This window comes from Salvia hispanica, chromosome 5 (genome assembly GCF_029641045.1).
Source record: "Salvia hispanica isolate PSC_SH4W2 chromosome 5, Shi_PSC_v1, whole genome shotgun sequence".
Lineage (NCBI taxonomy): Eukaryota > Viridiplantae > Streptophyta > Magnoliopsida > Lamiales > Lamiaceae > Salvia > Salvia hispanica.
This window is the reverse complement of record NC_142696.1, coordinates 46,257,142-46,275,417: the sequence shown is the minus strand read 5'-3', so window position 1 is coordinate 46,275,417 and position 18,276 is coordinate 46,257,142. Positions and strand designations below refer to the sequence as shown.

The 18,276-nt window shown below is 33.8% G+C and overlaps 1 protein-coding gene and 1 long non-coding RNA gene across 4 annotated transcripts; one reads left to right on the top strand and one right to left on the bottom strand.

The window, feature by feature from the left end:
• The first annotated feature begins 3,207 nt into the window (after nt 1–3,207).
• On the top strand, nt 3,208–5,325 carry LOC125191197 (uncharacterized). 3 transcript variants are annotated; one of them, XR_016130800.1, is made up of 3 exons: nt 3,208–3,295; nt 4,012–4,130; nt 4,477–5,325. It is a non-coding gene; the product is annotated as an uncharacterized LOC125191197 (long non-coding RNA). The 3 variants fall into 3 exon arrangements; XR_016130801.1 differs by having other exon boundaries at nt 3,276–3,351; nt 4,494–5,325; XR_007171063.2 differs by having other exon boundaries at nt 3,276–3,351.
• LOC125191196 (potassium channel KAT3-like) lies at nt 4,817–8,787 on the bottom strand. Its single transcript, XM_048088705.2, has 11 exons — nt 8,530–8,787; nt 8,240–8,455; nt 7,305–7,460; nt 7,158–7,215; nt 6,743–7,060; nt 6,422–6,661; nt 6,234–6,332; nt 6,099–6,131; nt 5,827–6,012; nt 5,158–5,740; nt 4,817–5,044 (listed from the first exon to the last, which is right to left on the bottom strand). The coding sequence occupies exons 1-11, from the start codon at nt 8,709–8,711 to the stop codon at nt 4,914–4,916; spliced, it is 2,202 nt and encodes a 733-aa protein (XP_047944662.2). The 5' UTR covers nt 8,712–8,787; the 3' UTR covers nt 4,817–4,913.
• Between the last annotated feature and the right edge of the window lie 9,489 nt (nt 8,788–18,276).

Genomic DNA, 18,276 nt, shown 5'->3' with positions numbered 1-18,276 from the left:
ATTTTGTCATTTTCGTTCGACCACCAATAAATTTTCCATTTTCTTTTTTACTATTTTTTGTAATGGACTCCATATTTTACTAACTTTATCTCACTCACGTTTCATTATAAAACTAATACTCCACATGTCCGTTATTATGAGTCTCATTTCAGTTCGGCACGGGTTTAAGAAATATGAAGAAACGTGAGTGGAAAAAGACAGTGGAATGTGTGACCTATTTTTATATAGAGTATAAGTTTTTAATGATCCCTCTGTCCGCAGAATGCTGTCCATGTTTGACTCAGCACAGGTTTTAAGAAATGTGAAGAAAAGTTTGTGGAATGTAGGCTCCACATTTATGTACTAGTTTTATAATAGAATGTGAATGCAATGAGTTAGTTGAAAGCGGGGTTCATTTACAAAAAAAAATGTGAAAAAGCAAAGTGGACAACATTTAACCGACGGACCAAAATGGCTAAACTGGACAACATTTCACGGGCGGATGAAGTGAAATGTAAATGGAATGCATTAGTGGAATATGGAGTCTACCTACCACTAATAGTGAAAGTAAACCGGGACTCTTAATGGCGGACAGAGGGATATATATAAATGTATGATCCACCTTTCACTAACTTTTTCGACGCACTTTCTACTACATGCTTAAAACTTGTGTCTAGTCAAATATATATACTCCCTCCGTCCCACTTAAAATGAAACATTTGGAAATCGGCACGGGATTTTATGCAGTGTTGTTTTGTGAGTTAAAGAAGAGAGAGTAAAGTAAGAGAGATGAAAAAGTAGAGATGAGTTATTTCTATTTTAGGAAATGTTTCATTTTTAATAGGACAAACAAAAAAGGAAAACGTTTCATTTTTAATGGGACAGAGAGAGTAGTTTTTAGTGAACTATAAATTTGGTTCCTAAAAAATAGATTTTGCACATTTTAGATCCATAAACTCGGATTTCTGGAAAATTATTAATCACATTGCATGTCCTTCTCTATTTATTATTCCCTCCGTCCGCGAATAGGAGTCCCGTTTTTCTATTTTAGTACGTCCGCGAATAGGAGTCCCGGTTCACTTTTACCATAAGTGGTAATAGGGTCCCACCTTCCACTAACTCATTCCACTCACATTTCATTTAAAACTAATATATATAAGTGGGACCCTTATTCCACTAACTTTTTTCCATCCACTTTTCTTACCATTTCTTAAAACCTGTGCCGCTTATGAATGAGACTCCTAATGGTAGACGGAGGGAGTATTTCTCATTTTGCCCCTGCACTTTTCGAGAGCATACTTCGTCTATATAATTTTATTGATATTTTATGAATCCAAATTTAACATGTAGTACTAGTTTCAATTTATATAAAAATGCAATGTGCATATAAATGAGATAAGTGAAAAATACACATTACATTTTTTAGAATATATTATTTTATATATTTGTATATAGTTAGGTAGGATCCTATTATAATGTTTATAAGTTATAATATCATAATCCAAAACTAAAACTAAATCTACACCCTTAGATTTTAAAATGAGTGGATGTGGTTAAAGTCCACAAATTTCAATAAATAGTAGACAAAATATCAACAAAAGGTTAATATCGTCAGATAATTTTCGTAGTTTTTTTATAAAAATCAACATACTCCCTCCGTCCCGGCTAAGATGACACATTGCTTAGCCGGCACGGGATTTTAGGAGTTATTGGTTAAAGTGTTTAATTGGAGAGAGAGAATGTGGGTGTGAGTATTAAAGTAGAAAGAAAAAGAAAGATGGATATTTTAATGGAGTAAGAAAAAGTGGTTGAGTGTATTAATTGGAGAGAGAAAGTTACCAAAAAAGGAAATGTGTCATCTTAGTTGGGACAAACTAAAAAGGAAAACGTGTCATCTTGAGCGGGACGGAAGGAGTAGTATATTACAAATATCAACAATATGACATGAGAATTCAACACAAGTGCAAGAAAATATCAACAGAGTATATATTTTACATACACTATAATCTATATTGAGATTTTTTTTTTTTTGGCATTTGTTGATAAAAATCTGCTAATCAACATGTACGAAAAATGAAATATAAATTATCAAATTTCATCACCCGGACGTCGTCGGAACATATGCAATTGAGATCTCAGGAATCCTTACAAAATTATCTTTAATTTGATATATTTTTGCGAAAAATGATTTAAATCGAGAGAGTTGCGTAAATTTAAAGTTTTGAGATGATTTTGATGAGAGAGAATTGACCGTAATACCCTTTAAATTTATTTATTAATTATTTAAATTCAAAATATAATGCACTTTATATTATTTTAACATTGGATCTCTTAATCTAGCGGCTAAAAATTGATTTTAATTTTAGATTACTAATTAGTTAGCGATTTATCTAGGCAATATATATCATGAAATGCTCAATTTCTTTAAAGTTGCAGTAAAAAAAATTACCAAGTGACTAATGTAAGAGAGAAAGATACAGTGTTGTTTTTTTTCCCTTAAAGGGAAATGTCTCACTTATAGTGAGAGGACCCAATAAGGAATACATCTTACTTATAGTGGGATAAAGGGAGTATAAATACTTATAGTAATCATTTTGAAAAACTAATGTGTATTTTTAAAATTATGGTGTATATATTATAGTTTTATGAATAAATAAAACTAAATTTAAGTATACGGCAAGCGGTGATCGCTATCGATATTCAAGGTTCGTGTTGTTTCCTTCCAGATCTCCCGGCGGTTTCTTTTGTTAAAGATTTCATTTTTATTTCTTAATTTTGCATGTCGTCGTTCTACCAGTGTTTGTGGGAATCAAGAAAATTGTTGATTGTTACTCGTGGGCCGATATGAAGATGTGTAAATTGAACTTGAGCGCAATTAAAAAATACATAAAGCGAATTAATTTCTTTTGTGGACAAATAATGGTGCGAAATTTTTTATCCGGGGTTGTAAATGTAATGGGTTTAAGGGGTTTCTGATTGTTAATGTGCATTTGTTTCTTTATGTCGACTTCTTGTTTGTTTAGATGCTTTGTTAATGATAGTTACATCGAGTTTCAAAGGAGAATTGCCTTGTGGCCTTCGAGGTCCAAAATGGATCATCTGCTTTAGTCCAAATAGGAATCCTTTTTGTAGCCATCTTATGATAATTGTTGTGCTTATTTTTCTTTTAACTTGCCACTATTGACTTAAAACTTCCTATAAATAAGTATGTTTGGTGCCACGAAGGGTCTTCCAAAGGAGAAGAGAAGGCCATGAAACAAAACTACCTCAAGAATCTGGAAAGTTTGAAGCTTGCGGAAGATTTGGCTTAGAAGTGGTATGAGATGTTTTCATTTAACTTCCACTGGTCTTGCCCAAGAAATAGCATACTTGGTTTGTGTTTTTCTCTCCTCTGTTTGTTTGCACTTTAATAATGTAAATTGTATAGTAGGGGTGAGCAAAATAATCGAAAACCGAATATCCAAACCGAACCAAACTGAAATTTTGAAATTCGGTTCGGTTTTTCGGTTCGGTTCGGTTTTAAAAATACAAAAATTTCGGTTTTTCGGTTCGGTTCGGTTTGGGCGGAAAAAAAACCGAAAAACCGAATTATATTTTAAATATATTTTTATCCTATTAATTTAGTATATTATATCATACATATAATATATATTCTTCTAATATATTTTTATATAATAAATATTATATATATTATATTAATTTTATATTATATATATTTATATTCTATTAGTATATATAAAATAAAATAAATTAGATGTATTAAAATATACTATTTTTTTTCCGGTTTTTCGGTTTTGTTTTGAAATTTCGGTTTTTTCGGTTTGGTTCGGTTTTTTAAGTTCGGTTTTCAGTTTTTTGGTTTTCAGTTTTTCGGTTCGGTTCAGTTTCAATTTTAGCCTAAATTCGGTTTTTCGGGTTCGGTTCGGTTTGAGCGAAAAACCGAACCGAAACCCGAATGCAAACCCCTATTGTATAGTCTTAAAGTGATCATTCTGAGACTTACTTGCAAATACCATCCAATTTCATGTCAAGCACGGACATAAGGAAGGTGTTCCTTGTGGACGACATAGTTATAAAATATGCTGAGCGTCACAATCTCTTGCGCCCCGAAACGGTTGAATCACTGTTTATCTTATCACAGAAGATCCCAAGTATGTGTTTGTTATTTATTAGCTAGGCTTTCTGTCTAATAGTTACTAAAAAATACTCCCTCCGTCCCATGAAATATGCAACATTTGCTTTTCGGCACAAGATTTTATGTAGTGTTGTTTTGTGAGTTATTGAAGAGAGAGTAAAGTAAAAGAGAAGAAAAAGTAAAGAGAGTATTGTTACCATTTTTAGAAACGTTTCATTTTTAATGGGACAGACCAAAAAGGAAAACGTTTCATTTCTAATGGGACAGAGGGAGTAGATTTTTGTTATTAATTGTTTTTCTTCTGCTCTGATAAAGAAGATTGAATTAAAGAAGGCAGAATTTCAAAATTCAGTTTTAACCAGGCCTTGCCACTTGCCAGTTGTAGGGATAATTCATCCCGACAGCCAGTCATCCCTCGGATCAAATTCACGAGTTCGAAGATTGGTGAATTTCTGCTTGCATCAGCTACTTCTAGGTTGACTTTGTATGTGACTAATGATGTATGAAATATTATATGGAAGGAACTTAATATACTGAGACTCACATCTATGGATTGGTAAAAGTCCTGCCGGAAGTTTCACTAGGTGATTGCTGAGTTATGCAATTAGTTAGAATTTACATACCCAGTGGGGTTGTAAGACAACCATGTAATGATTGTACGATTTTTTCTTACATTGTTATTAGCATAAAGAACACATAGAATGATAGGTCAGTGTTAAAATGTCTGTATACTATTATTTCTTTGACTTGGCTTTGCCCTACACATGTGGTTATTAGTTATTGTGGTTGTTAGCTCACATTATGCTTGATCTTTGCTCTGACTTGATACGAAAAACAAATGGTCACCATCTCGCACGACACTTATGTCGTCTATCTCTGCATTTTCTGCATTTACTATGCTTGTGAGGCTGTCATCTCCGAATTTTTTACCTGCATCCACAAGGAGGCCATTGTCATATATTCGACGAGGTAAGTGTTATTTTCTAATATCTGAGTTTCTCCTTGATTTTAAGATATATATATTAAGTTTGAATAATGCATACCTGCTATTTTGAGTAGATCTTCTATTGAATCAGGTAGGACTATTAGCTTTGGAAGCTTCTTTTCCGAATGTTTACTATTTTCACACTTCATGTGAATGGTGACTCTCTTCTTCTCCGGGATTACTGCTCGTGCATGATTGGTCACATCATTGATGCTCCCATGTTTCTTTTTATTTTCATAATTCAGTATAAGGTCGTATATGCCTCTATCTGCTTGCATTTCTGCCAATGCCTTTGGTGTCCAACCTCTCGCATCCGGTATGTTCACATTTGCACCTCTTTCCAGCAGAAAACGGATCATCTCTATATTACCTTGTCGAATAGCAACGTTGAGAGATGTTTGGTCGTCCTCTGTAGAAGAATCCACTTCAGCTTTGCTTCCTTTGGTATTGTTATTCTCTTTTTGATGTGTTGTCGTACAACTTGAATTCTCGATATCTACTGTATGTTGTTTCACTGCCTCGTTGTGGAAACTATCTTGATACCGAGTGTGACCATAGCTGTCTCCATCAAAACATCTTGTTGTGTACAAACTTGGATCATGCTGGCCCTCTACGTTGAAGCCTCCGCATGCTTTCATTTTCTTGATACAGAATGTAAAAATCAGCAAGTATGAACAATTGAATCTGCAAAAAGAGGTAAAAATTATTGCTGCTTGCTGAAATTTACCATGAAAAGATTGTTCATAACAACGCGCTCGTCTTCTGAATAAGCATGAAGAATGTTGAGAAACGTGCTTCTGTTCAGCCGCAATATCTGAGAGACTTCTGTCGTTCGAACACCAAACGGCTGTGGCTTTCCACATAAGACTCCTACCTCCCCGAAAATATCCCCTGCAGAAGCCTTTCCGACTACCTGTATCCAGACAGTGTATGTCAAATAGTCGATCTTTCTTTATATATTGTGAACTGTGTTACGGTATACTGATTCGTAAAACTTACATGATCCTGTCCGTTGATTTTGACAGCAAATTTCTGCCAGCAAAAAAAAAAGACAGTTAGAATGTGAAGGTTAGGAAGTAGAGCCTTTTCAGTTATTTTATAACACTATCTATGAAAATCGAGCAACTGACTTACCACTGATCCGGTGACCAGTATATATACATCTGTTGGAGCCTCGTTTTGCAGAATAACGTCTTCCCTTGGAGGGTAGTACTCAGCCTCCATCTCCGGTACCTATTCATTCAAACACAGAGATGCTCAGAAAATGAAACATAGAAGTAAAGGTGAAGAAAGTGATCAAGATCGGGGGTAAGAAGAGTTACCAGTTGGAGAAGGAACTCCTGAGAAACCCCGTGGAAGAGACGGACATTTTGAACAACGGGGTAAAACAGGTAATGTGCAATGCTGGAACGAATGGCCTTCGGCAGGCCATTCATCGTCTCCTGCTGCTTCAACCCTTCCGTCTTGAACTTGAGACATATATGCGACAGGAGTTGGTCTTCAATCCGCGGGGGCAGCTGATTCCTCTTTGCAAACTCCGAAGCAGCACGGACAGAGTCTCTCTACAAGCAAATGAGGTCCAACTTTAGCTGTCTTTTTGAGTGAGCACAGAGGTTCCAAGAAGCCTAGGATGAAAAACTTACGAAGGTTCTCGTGCGGCTGGTCCAGTGCACGACGAGGTTTGTCATGTTTCCTATGATGTATGCTGTCAGTCCGAGATTGAACAGCATGTAGCAGACTCCGAACAGCATCTCTCTCGGGTTCTCCGCGTGTAAGTCCCCGTAACCTGTCGTCGTTAGAGTCACGATGGACCAATACATTGCGGTTATGTATCTGTCCCAGAGGCTCAACCGTTTGAAATCTGGATACACTGCACCGATCCACGTCTTCTGCGGGTCGGGATACCTGTCAGCAATCATGTAGTTGAAGCAGCCAGCAGTGTGCACCGCGAACAGAGTGACCTGAAGCCGGTCGGGGAAAAACAGCAATATTCAACGTTTTATCGCCACACGCAAACACATAGTAGCATGAAACATTCAGAGAGTCGCACGGGCTTACCGACACGAGCTTGGTGCAGCGAGTCCAGAAATAGTTGAACCGGGTGTCCTTCTCGAGCCTGAAGGAATGAAAGAAGCAAGAGTTGGTTGTCATCCGGGACGAAGCATTCTAAGCAAAAGGTAACGTTAACTCAGAGAGACAACGGACCTTGCAAAGAGGGAGCTGACCCGTCTGAGACGCCACAACCGGAGCATGCTGAGTAATTTGAAGCCTAATCCGCCGCTGTGATCTGTGAAGAGTATGCTGAGAGCTTGAAACGGCACCGTCGAGCAGAGATCAAAACCAAACCAGGTCGACACATACCTGCTCGTTACAACATCGACACAAACAGGTCAACAACTTCACTTACCGTCTTACTACAAATCAGTGACGGAACCAGAAAAATTTAAAGAAGCCGGTACTGAAATTTAACGTAAGACAACGCGACACTGACACTCTTATTATCTTTGAAAGCAGATAGTCAATTCCAGCAGTATTTGTTGTCCACGGTGACATATAATAATTATCAATATATGGGCGCAAAGCAAATATTAATACTCCCTCTATCCCAATATATATGTAACGTTTTGTTTTTGACACGAGATTTTATGCACTGTTGTTCTGTAAGTTAACGAAGAAAGAGTAAAGTAAGAGAGATGGAAAAGTAGAGATATTATTATTTTTTATTTTAAAAATATTTCATTTCTAATAGGATAATATAAAAAAACGTTTCATTTCTAACAGGACAGAGAGATTACTTCTTATATTCATAGATATTGATATTGTGAAACTATTGCAAAATAGGTTAAAATATGTAGTGTATAAAGTATAAAATACAGATATAATGAATCCACATAAGATATTGCTATTACTATTAATACAAATAGGATAAAAAGATAATATCCCTTCTCTAAATTTTATAAACAAAAATATCCCCTCTTCTATGACACTAATACCAACAAAAATTAATAAACATAGTTCTATCCCATTTTTAATCATCTCGGTAAAAATTGGCTTTTACTCTGTATAAATAGGCGGACAGCCGCTCAAGCGGGGGCTTGGCCTATGCTGGTTCCGTACACATTAACCGAAAAATGCATTACCTCAACGCTATCTTCTTGTGATCGTCGACCAGAAGATACGACTGGCTGTCCATGTAGGCCACGGAGAAGGTGAGGACGATGTCGACAGCAAAGAAGGCATTGACAACGTTGTCCACAACGAACATGGCGTCTTGCTTGTAGGGAAGGAATGCAAACTCGAACGGGGAGATCCACGCGGAGTAGACGACCAGGAGAATCAGAAACATCTCCCATGCCCTGAGACAAGAAATCAAGAATATCAAGAAAACAAGAAATCAAGAGTGGTAAAATATGAGGTGCTGATCACGTACCTATACCGGGGGCTGAAAGGGGAGATGATGTGCTTCCTAAGCCTCGTGGTTTGATTGATCCTCGCTCCGAGGGAGGGAATGAGGTGGCTGGAGAAGAAGCTACTGCTGCTTCCCTCGGCCCCGGTCTGGAAATCCTCGACACAGAAGCGCCGTAGGAAGTTCTTGGAGTAGGCGAACGACATCGCGAGATGTGGCTCAGCTACTGCTAGAGATTGGAGTATGCTAAAGCATTGTTGTTGTGTGGTTTATATAGTCGTGAAGAGATGCACGGGAAAGCTCCTCCTTTGCCATTAAAGGAAGTTGCCTTTTTCCAATATACCGTGAACATTGTGTTAAAGATACTTTATTAGTTCTTTTTTGACTGATTATAATTTGTAACAGTCAATAAAATGGCTGTTAAAAAGGAAAAAAAAAAAAAACTGATGATTTCATGTCAATGGAGGATGGTCGCTTCTTGGGGATGCCACGTGGACCAATCAGATGCCGTTGTCGGATTTCTGTTTGCTGCTGCAACTTACATGGTCCAAGCCAATGCATCTCTTTTCAATTAATGATGTTAGCACTTTAATTAGTGTTAAGTGATGGCTATTTTTTTTTCTGTTTTTTTTTCATCTATCATAAGTAGGGGTGACAAATTGTACCGGTTCGGTTGCTACCGGTCATTCGGATAACAACTCAAACATTAGATTTGTGTCTCTCCGTGTCGGTCTGTTGGGTTTTCATGTCGTGTCGAAAATTATCGTACAATAGTATACTATACTGCTATATTAAATTTGAGATTCTTTGCATCCATTTCTCTAGTTTTTCCTCTTTTTTACCATAAATAGGATTTTCTTGATTTTTTAGGGAGAGAATCAGTTATTTGCAGGTGGGATAGAAGAAAAATCTGGTGGTTACAAAGTAGTATCAAATATTAATAAAATAATTTCAATGATGAAAAGTGGTAGTTAACGAGTGAGGTCCGCGGGACACGTAAAAATGCAACAGTTTGAAAAATAAAAAATATATAAAATTTATCCAAAACAAATTATTCGTGATTTGAGGAAAATCTTTTGCCGACCCATAGAAGAATCTTGTGGAGCCTTCATTAGTATTATTGCTAAACGTGTAATTCAATTTAGACACGGTTTATAATCGGGCTAGCCACCTTAATTTGACCTTATCTCTCGATTTTTTAGATTTACTTTATGTTAATTATGAATAATAGTACAATTGATTGCTTTGGTTACCTAAGTCATTTATGATTCGATTTTAAGTTTATCGTACAAATTTGATGCCAAAGAAGTAGAAACTAGGTTTGTCGGACCAAATATATGTGTATTCATTAGCTCCAAGAAGCAACACCTAATTAATTAGAAGTGACATTAATTAATCCTAATTACTTTATTAATTGAGGTACAAATTAATTACTTATTTAACAAGTTTCCACGCCCAATTAATATAGTCCATACATATTATATGAGTCCAACTATATTGATATGAAGAACGTAATACATTTGGGGTTTAACCAAAGTTAGACATATAGAGGCTGCATATTTTATAGAATAAATCACTAGGTGAATGTAGCATGTCACACTCGTGAACCCCACGATGCATCCTATATCTTGGGAAAAATATGAGGTCAAATTGACGTGGACAATTTTGAGATAATAAAATTGTATTCATGTATGTATGTATGTCTGCAGTGATGTATTTGTATAGTGACAGCTAGCCCTAATCAATCCAACAATATGTGTGCTTATGTTAGTTCAATCATATTGAAAAAGTTCCACATATACACAAAAGTTTGTTTAGGTTATAAAATTGAATTAATAATTTGAGACATTTCTTTTATGATATTATAAAAAGTTCGACTTTAAGAGGGCAACTAAGAATTCTACACGAACGCAAAACCATACAGCAAAAACAAGACAACACTGTCTAAGACAAGAACTAGACGGAACAGAACAACTCAACCAACCAACGAAACGAAGCAAAACAACAAGTCTAAACCTAAGAAGAGCCATTACATCAGGCGCACCGCGCACATAGAAACCTTTGCACAACGAAATATATAATACCAAAAATGACATTGGTATATGAATAAAATTTTAAAAAAATTATCTTGGTGGGGGCTTAAGCCCCTTCTTAGTTCTAGGTAGACCGGCAATTGTTTGTATGTAATAAGGTACTAAATCAGATTAAAACCTTAATTTACATGATTGTATTATTGAATTTGAGGGTTTATTTGAAATAGTTTGGGAAATGCAATCTGGAATATTCGGATGTGGTGATAATTAAGTTAAAGACTTTAGTTATAAAGTTGGATTATGAAGTCCATATAACACAAAAGACCCACACACCAACAATAGAAACGTGGAGTGTTTGGATGATGAGGCAAAAAAACAGTGAGTTGACCTTGCATGGAGAAGGAGGTCATGATGTGTGTGAACTTAAATACAAAAAGAAGGCTTCTTTCTCTATCTTTACTCACAAACTATACATGAGCATCATCCTTTTTTCTTTCTTTTGTGCTCTTCTACACACCACAGAACCAATCATGCCCCTTCTTCTAACTCTATTATGCTCTAGAAGAGAAGGGTAAATAAGAGGTAAAGCCTAACATTAACTAAAAGTCCTATACATCCTCCTACTTTTTTAGAGGCTTGGGTTTAAAGAAATGCGGGTTGAAAAATTAATGCAAGGACTGAACTACTTTTATATATTAATTTTATAATAAAATATGAGTGTAAGTTACTGGAATATAAGAATTACTTATTTAATTATCATATGCTAATAAAAAATGAAATGAGACAAGTAATAAAAGGAGAGAGATAAAATGAAACGTATAGTTAAATGGATGGAACATTACATAATTACTACTACTCCTATTAAGTAATACTACAATACTATTAAGTTTTTATATATCCCAAATACCCTTTTCATTTTACCTTTTACTCTTGGAGTTCTTTATTTGTTGGAAATTGTGGAGTTCTTTATTTGTTGGAAATTGGAATGATAATTTACATACTTCCTTTGAAATTTTTTAATTTTAAAAATGTATATTTATTTATTTTTTCAAAAGATAAATAAGGAATATACCTTCCTTCTAGCTTTGGAATTTCTCAAAAAAGTGAATTTGTTTCATTTTTGTTTTTTCTAACTCATTTTTCATTTAGGATTCGATATTTTTATATTAACAGTTAATTTTGATAATCTAATCTAATCTATATAAGTGTGGATAATTCTCCTACTTATAAGGTCTTTTAAGGGGTGAGTGGTTCATTTCTAATATGTTCTTTTTCTTCCTCTTGATTGTGAATTATTTGGGTTGGACATCACATAAAAGGTGATTTTTGTTTCATTTTTCTTTTTCTTAACCATTTTTCATTTAGGACTCAGTTTTTTATATTACTAATATTTTAAATTTTGTTCTTCTTCCTATTAATTTTATTGAAAATTATTTGGGTTGGACCACATGTCGTGAATACAATGAAGACAGGCGCAAATCAAGGTCGGTAGCATCGGCGCCACATTTCAGTTGAATGATGAATACTAATGCAATTATGCAATTTCAATCATCGAAATAACTGTATCGTTTATTACTATTCTATTTTCTTATCTATCAAATCATCGATAATTCACACCAATACACTACTTACAAATAACTGAATAAGACAAACTAACTTTCCTTAAATTACTTTTTTTTAATAATTTACCATGCTTCTCTATTAAGTAAACATGCACATATTCTCACTTAATCAATTGCAATTAGCATGCATTCCCACAAATTTAAATATAGTCAAATAAATTATGATCAATTGCAACCATAGACATGGACGGACGTAGAAAATATTTAAACAAGGATTATGTTTTCTAAATTTTACTATATTTTCGCTATTTAGATCATCGATGGAGGTTTTTGTTTAATAACTTACATTAAATTTTAATAAATGTAAATTGTATAAAAGAAAATTATTAAAAAAAAAAAACTTTAGCTAGGGGTTTAGCCCTTTGATGTGTTCACTTAGGTTCGCCCATGAGTGCAGGTGATGTGTCTCTTCTCTCACTTTTTATTATTGAGTTTTGTTTTGTTTTTTGCAATTCTGCCCCTCCGAAATCAACTGTATTGTCCCAACGGACAGTTTGAGCTTTGTTTTGTGTTTCTTTAGTTTGTGGATTGCCTTCTTTTATTTTATCTCATATGTGTTCATGCTCTGATTGGATTTCGAATAACTTTAAGTTAAAAGAGATGTATATTAGTGTAATTTGACCCACCTTTCATCAAGCATAATTATTCTTTCTAAGAATTTATTTATTTTGGAATAATAAAAAGAAAAAAAGAATACACAACATGCATGGTCCTAGAACTGAGGTCTCACTGCTACTGGTCCTCCTCTCCAAGAAGTTCGTTTCATGACTTGTGGTCCTTAATTCCAAGATGGAAAACTAAATGTGAACCCCAACCTATTATAATAGGCTATAGATATGGTCCATCAACGTGCATGAAATAAAATACGAAATTGAAATACAGAACACCATATTCGACCTCAAACATTTCAAAGATTATCTACGAAATTAATTGTTCAAATCTATCCATAAAAGGTCACACAATCCGTCGATCAAAGTTACACACATTGCGAATTACTTCAAAAAAATCTATAGGAAATTAATTGTTCGAATAAGTCAATAAATGGTACCACCCAAGTTGTGCCGGAGCTTCGAGGATGCTCATGCTACCAATAATGCATCTATTTGGCTTTCATCAAATTAATAATTTCATTATCTTTCCACCCCATCTCTATAATCGGCTATTCAGCTATATCATGTCGATTATATTGTTTTTATCTCATGTTTTAATTTATTGAACAGTACATATATTGGTTATATTTGTGCTATGATTTCACTTTGTGTTTTTTTCTATTTCTTGCATCTATGGTGTTTCGATCATTTGTGTGTTAGTGTTGCTTATTTTTGTGTGTTTGTCTTTATGGCATTTTATTTCTTTTTGGTTAGCTTGATTGGTGCCGGGTGTTTTGTGGTTATTTGGAAGTAATGTGTGACCACTGCTATCTGATGGATGGGGTTGGCAGATAACGTCAAGATGTGTGCTGCTCATTTGCTTCTTAGTTTTGTGTTCGTACTTTTGAGTATATGTTTATTTCGTTGTTTTTTGCGATTCATTGTTTATATATTGTTATAGCTTGTCATATATTTGGCTTGAATATTTTATAACACGTAAAAAGATTAAGTGTTTTTTGTTTATTTTACCTATTCACAACAATTATTTATTGTGTGAGTGTTAAATTTGAATATATAATCTTCTCGTCCATTAATTTCACCTTACTAAATTAACTACCACAAGTCAAAAGCTCGAAAGATGTGAAATACAATAAGATTAGACTATGAGATGTAGTACATCATTTTCTCTTAGCAATACTTATACATATGACACCAATGTTTTCATTTTTTTACTTCCCTCAAATTCTTTTCACAAACATACAAGACATACTAGACATTTTTTTACTTCGCCTTATCTATATTTCTTCTATGCAATAATAGCATAGGTCAAATGAAAAAGTAGCCTTAATATTGACATTTGAAAATTGGAACAAAAAATCTACATTAGTGCAAATAATTATTGCTTGGATGTACAACCAAAGAAAAATGGATGAAAACTTTTATAGTCGGTAGCTCCAATTTCCAAATGGTGAGACCCCTCATTATTATACTATGGAAAATTTCCCATGTGCATCCCTCCATTACTCCAAGATTCTGTCCACAAATGATCGTTTCATCTGAATCTAAGTCTTCTTTAGTTTAGCTTTTCTTTTTCCAAGCAGTTAAAAATGCTCGAGCTAAAAAAATAACGAGCTAGCAATTCAAGAGTAGTTTAAAGTATAAAATAAAAAAATTAATGAAATCAACGTAACAACAAAGTACACGTTTTATCCAGAGTCAGAGCAAAAACAAAAAAAAGAAACATAAACAAATGAGTAGCTCATCAATCTTCATCCACCAAAAAGAAAAAGAAATGCATATAAACTCATCATAACTCTAACCCGAATGAGAAGTTCCAACGAATACAGCTTAAAAAGGTTTCATAAAATTATCTCACTTTATGACATTTAAGAATGCAAATACTTTAGTTATCCAATTTATATTTTACACAAAATTTCATTATTTGACCTTATGTAATTGTAAAGAATATATATATATATAAAATGGTGGTATATATATTATAGGATTGTTTTGTCGCGTTTAAATGATAATGTTATAATACTTGAGAATAATGCATGTGCCATTTAATAATATATTTTAGGATTGTTTAGTCAACTAGGGGATGAAGACATGGTAACGTTGGACCTTATTTGAAGTTGAAACAATTAATGTGGCTTGTTGTTGAATGTCCAGTTGCATGTATTCATTCCAAAACTCATTTTTAAAACACGCTTTTAATTTAATGTCGCTTCATGTGATGAGATGAGGCACTTCCCACTCTCTCATTTCATGGTCCACTTTTTTCTTTATTCCCATCTACTTATCCTCACTTTATGGTCAATGAAAATACAACATTTTATAATAATATTGTACTTCTAATTCCTTTATTGCCATCTACTATATTATAGGTATATCTCAAAATTTAAAGAAAATACATCATTTTATAATATCTCTATAGCAAGTGGACTAAATAGTTTTTATTGTTGGTGTAGAAACTATGAACCTAGCTAGATCATTTGATATTCTTTGAGGCATCATTTGTGATTAATCTTGAAAGAGATGTTTGTGTCCAATTTCGAAAAGATTAGGGCGAAAGTACCGCACCAAGGGATCGGTAACGGTTGCAAAGGCCGGAATTTTGAGTTTCTCGAGGGGGTTGATAGTGGGGTCGGCCGAACCCTGACCCCATATAGATCCGCCATTGATGACACCAAAGACAAATAATGCATCTCCTATCTGAATCCAATCTATGGTTCATAAATGGCAACATAATAAGAGCCGATTCGTCTTTCTCATCCAACCACCCAAACACGCCCTTGTGGTCCCTCATTTACTCTTCCTATCTAATTCCTCACTTAATTTTACTTTTTAATAATATGGGACCATGCATGTTGCAAATACAATTTGGCCACGGATTGCGAGGTTACAAGAATCCTTCAGACGTACTCTCCTGATTATTTAATGTCAAGAACACTATTACTCCCTCCGTTCCACAGTAATAGAAGGATTTCATTTTGCGCATCCATTTTGAAAAATAATATAAACAGTTAAAGTTGAGAAAAAGTAAAGTTAGAGAGATAATATTGTAGATAAGACTCTTCTCTACATTATTCTCTCTCTTACTTTACTCTCTCTCCACTTTAACTATTTACTATCATTTTATCAAAACGAGTACAGAAAATGAAATGTCTCTATGGAACGGAGAGAGTACTATTTGGTTCGTCGTTTGCTTATGTATAAGTAATTTATAATGTCTACATATAATTCTTTGTTCTAGTTAATCAAGGTTGATCTCAAAAAGTAAAAAATCAATTTTTAACCTTGTTATTTGCATAATGGGGAGTATTATTTAATTCTATAATGGTTTGTGTTATGGAGGAACAATTTTCAAATCGAATTGCTGTCAAGAGGGGAATGGTTAGCCAAATATATAGAATTGATAATGCATGAAGTGATGAAACACTTGATTTTCAAGTTAGTCAAATATTGAACTAAAGGAAAAGCAAATGGTGAAGTAATTACCTTGGCAATTAATTTGGGTAATGGCCATTATTTTATTACATTATATTATCACATTAATGTAGGAGCTGATGATTGGCGTGGTCCAAATAGATGCCGAGATGAGATTGGTCAAGAACTGAAAATGCACTCATCATGTAGGCCACAATTAATCAACTTCAATATTTAATTCTTAGGTGAAAGATGTTATTCTCGACTTTTGTATGTGCACCGAATATATTTTTCTACTTATAAATTTAGAAATCGGTGATCTATAAAAGTATATGAAGTGTTGTAAATTTGTGGCTGAATTGGTAATTTATTAGTTTAGAGTTAACTACACATTAAATTACGGAAAATTATTTTATATTTGTTTCACATCTTTCAAATTATAAATGGTATTCCTCTGTACCCAAAGAATATACACTTTGAGTTCGGCACGAGTTTTAACGTGAAATTGATAAAATAAGAGAGAGGTAAAGAGAAAAAGTAATTAAATTAAAGTATTGTTAATGGAGATCTAATGGGTCTCACCTCATTAGAGAGAAAAGAGTTTCCAAAATTGAAAAGTGCATATTTTTGTGAGACAGACTAAAAAGGAAAGAGTGTATAATCTTGTGGGACGGAAGGAGTACATCGTAAAATTTTGAAAATTCTCAATTTTATTTGGTCAAAATTATTTTATTTTTAGTTTCTTGGCTGCAAAATGACATTATCGGTGGTGGTTAGTTATCCACGTCATATTAATACACATTTGTGTAACTATTCATTCACATCATTAAAATTTTACATGTGTAATTAACGGGGTGCGTTATATTGCTAAGTATTTAAGTTGCTAACTCTGTTAACTCATCAATACAGTGTATTAAAAATGTCAATACGGTGACATCAAAATGTCAACACATAATATCAACACATTATATTGAAGTTCAACAAAATTATGTGTTGACATTTTAATTTTATCGTGTTGACATTTTTAATACAGTCCAATGATGAGTTAGCAATTGATCACATACTTGTAACTAACTCAACATTGTATTTGCATGAAAAAAGACATTGTGGGAAAATTGCAAATTCCTTAAATTTCATGATTTATTATTTAAATTTTAAAAGGCGTGAAACAAATCAGAGTTTGGCAATTGATCACATACTTGTAACTAACTCATGCATGAAAAAAGACATTGTGGGAAAATTGCAAATTCCTTAAACTTCATGATTTATCATTCAAATTTTGAAAGACGTGAAACAAGTCAGAGTTTGGCAAAATATCTTGATTTTACATGTAATTAACCCTTTAATTTATGATAAATTTAATACCAGTAAAGTATAGTAATGCTCTTGAAATAGTAATACGAATACACAAAAGCCAAAATAATGATTGATAAATGTACGAGTACATAAAGATTTTATTTTGCATGGTCAAATTCGAAATTGAAAGATGTGTAACCTCTCATTCACCCTTGACCACAATCTATTCTTCAATCCCTATTATGAGAGGAAAAGCCTTGTTTTGCTATCTATAAATAAATGAAAACGCCACATTTGTAGGACCAAAGAAAAAACTAAAAATATCTCGAAGTAAATTTGAGATATTTGATAATGATAATCAAAGTACTATTTGTATTGCGATACCACTAATGAGAATGGGAGTCTAGTTAATATTATCCTCGCAACTGAGAGTTGCGTAGTCGTAATATCTTGTAGAAATCTTCTTGTTTTACATCATTTAATTTGATATTTAGATAAAAAGGTTGGAATTTAGTCTATACTAGCCAAAGAGAAGTGGGACATTGATTTAGTACAACAACACTAAGGAACGGACAATATGTCGATATCACGATATATTTCATCATGAACTCAAATATTGTCATCTTGATTGTTACCACTACCTAAGTAATTTGATTGGCTAAAGATTGATTTAGATTACATTTCAATAAAGAAAAATCAAAAAGCAAACTTATTCGTAGAAGGCGCGCTCTACATTTCTTCATGTGAGCCGCGTAAGATTGAAAGAATAGTCATTCGGTGTAAAAATTCATATTTATCATG

Bases quoted from the DNA above. Each gene is read 5' to 3' on its own strand.
- LOC125191196 (XM_048088705.2), bottom strand. From the start codon at position 8,711: ATGTCGTTCGCCTACTCCAAGAACTTCCTACGGCGCTTCTGTGTCGAG. The intron at 6,333-6,421 runs GTAACTCTTCTT...TTGAATGAATAG, and splicing joins AGGAGTTCCTTCTCCAACTG to GTACCGGAGATGGAGGCTGA. The intron at 6,132-6,233 runs GTAAGTCAGTTG...TTTTGCTGGCAG, and splicing joins TACTGGTCACCGGATCAGTG to AAATTTGCTGTCAAAATCAA.